The sequence below is a fragment of the Myotis nattereri genome, assembly GCF_964212035.1.
Source record: "Myotis nattereri genome assembly, chromosome: 12".
Classification (NCBI taxonomy): Eukaryota; Metazoa; Chordata; class Mammalia; order Chiroptera; family Vespertilionidae; genus Myotis; species Myotis nattereri.
Genome location: NC_138087.1, coordinates 43355645 through 43358095, shown reverse-complemented (window position 1 = coordinate 43358095; position 2451 = coordinate 43355645). Strand labels below are relative to the sequence as shown.

Here is a 2451-nt window from a genome sequence, read left to right as displayed (position 1 = left end):
TATGGTTTATTATAGGAAAAGACCAGGACCAGACAAAGGAAGAGATGCACAGGGTAGAGTCTTAGAGGGGTCTAAATGGGAGGCGTCTGTTGCCTCTCCCCTCGGAGTCATGGTGGCATTACCTCCCCCTGACCATGGTGTATGACATTATGCATGTATGATGCCAATCACGAAAGCTCACCTAAGCTGTTGGTGTCATGCGTTTGCTGGGCTCAATCACATACTGCCGCCTAGTTGACTTCAGTCTCCAGCTCCTCTGGGAGGTTAGTCTCCAGTCCCTTCCGAAGTCAGACTGATTCGGCACAGCCCAAAGCCCCCAGCATAAATCACATGGTTAGACTGTCTAGTGACCAAAGCCTGCAGGCAAAGATACTTCTATCAGGAAGGACATTCCAGGGGCCGGGAGATCATCTCAGTAGCCAAGGACAAAATGCAGACCTCTCTTTGGGTGAGGTTATTTCTTTAGCACACACCAATTAATATACAGCAAATGCCATAAGGAATAATGAAGCAGAGTAAGGGGGACAGAGGGAAGTGGGGGTGGTTCCTCTGTAGAGAGGGTGGCAGGGAAGGCCTCTCCTGAAGTCCGCAGAAAGAGTGGGATTCAGTCATGTGGACCTTTTGGGAAGAGCATTGCAGGCAGAGGGAACTGTAAGATCAAAGGCACTGAGCAGGCAAGTAGTTGGGAAGAAGCAGGAAAGAAGTCATTTTAGTTAAGATGGGTGAGCCCAGTGTAGGCATTGGGGGAGTGGGGGGGTGGTGAGTGGCAGGAGAGAAGGTAAGAGGTGGGAGAAAGGCAGATCCTATAGTCCCTTGCATATTTTGGATTTTCACTCTCAAGGAGATGGGAAGCCCCTAGATGATTTGAGCAGAGGAAAGGCATGCATGCCTTGGGTTGTGAGCGGCTGGGTCTTGGCCCTGCAGGGAGAATAGTCTGCGGGGAGCAGGAGCAGAGCAGGGAGCTTGGTTAGAAGACTAATGCAGTAGTGAAGGGCAGAGGTGAGAGTCCCTGGGAGAAATGGATAAAATGACAGCGCGGAGGTACATGCAGTTAAATTCTCCTACTAACTGCTGACATTTGTAGCTCTCCTTACCCCGCCAACCTCCCAGAATCCAACCTGTCAGAAGTTTCTTCACTTTATAGTCGGTTTTCTAAAGGCAACTTTTTATTGATCAACTCTACTTAATTTTAACAAATTCCGCTTTTGTCTACATTACTTCTTTCAATTTTATTTATTTTTTAAATTTAAGAACCAATACGTTATTTGAAGAAATGGTAAAACTTGAACATAACAACTGAAGTGAACGTTCTGCCAGGGCAATACGGCAACATGCGTGCTGGGCACGGCCAGGGGACGTCGCCCCAGGCCATCAGGAAGGCAGTCCAGGCTCAGTTCTCCTTGCGGGCACCCAGCGCGAGCGTGTCAAAGAGGGGCTCGGCCAGGCTGGAGGTCGGGGCTCCCAGCTTGCGCAGCTTGCTCACACTGGCGCCCAAGTTGTAGACCAACTGCACATCCTGGCGCAGGAAGTGACGCGCCAGGAAGGCGCGCAGGTGGGCGTCCTTCTTCATGGTGGCCAGCAGGTGCAGGTTGCGCAGGCTCTGGGTCACCCTCCTCGCCGTCTCCAGGGCGCTTTCCATGGCTCCCAGGACGCTCTCCCACTGGCTCTGCTCAGGCCCCAGGATGTTTCGCAGGCAGATCCGCCCACCTCGCTGGTTCTGCAGCCTCATCAAGGTCTGCGCGTGCTTCCACTCCTCCCTCGACTGCCCCAGGAAGAAGGCGGCGAAGCGCGGCAGGGCCTGGTCCTGGCGGTCGAAGTAGAAGGCGATGGACAGGTACACGTAGGAGGCGTGCAGCTCCACGTAGATCTGGTGGTTGAGGCAGTCCTCGCAGTCGGCACGGTAGTTCTGGCGCACCTGGGAGACGGGCCGCGGCACGGGCACGAGCGGCACCGGAAGCAGGGGTGGAGGCGCAAGCACAGGTAACAGGGTTTCCGGGGGTGGCCCTCCGGCCAAGAAGGTCATCAGGGCCTCGTGGCGAGGGCTGAGGGGCGGGCTGCGCGGTGGGCAGCGGCGCGAGCGAAGGCGGTGGCTTCTCCGGGGTCGGATCATCCCCATGGTGGCGGCTGAGGGCAGCCGAAAGCTGAGTCACCGGTGGTGGCGGGGAGGACCTCGAAATGTCCCTGGGGGACCCTACCAGGGTGGCCGGAGACAGGTGCTCAGGTGTTAGGCTGTGGGCAGTGACCGTTGGCTCTGCGGTGGCACCGGAAGCGGAAGCGGAAGCGGTGACCTGACCGGAAGCGGAAGAGGTGACCATTACTCTTGATTGTTGGGAGGGGGAGGGGCGAGGGGAGGTTGGAGGGAGGACCCCCTGGAGAGGGGAGTCGCCGTTTTATTGTGGTTGATCTTATTTTAATTTCTTGAGCTGAGTGTTTAGTCTTATTGTCTCTAAA

The 2451-nt window shown here is 55.5% G+C and overlaps 1 protein-coding gene across 1 annotated transcript; it reads right to left on the bottom strand.

Moving 5' to 3' along the window:
* Window positions 1–1390: 1390 nt before the first annotated feature.
* LOC308527717 (ferritin heavy chain-like) lies at window positions 1391–2116 on the bottom strand (the record flags this gene model as incomplete). The annotated part of the gene is made up of 1 exon (XM_081103136.1): window positions 1391–2116. The coding sequence occupies one exon, from the start codon at window positions 2114–2116 to the stop codon at window positions 1391–1393; it is 726 nt and encodes a 241-aa protein (XP_080959262.1).
* Between the last annotated feature and the right edge of the window lie 335 nt (window positions 2117–2451).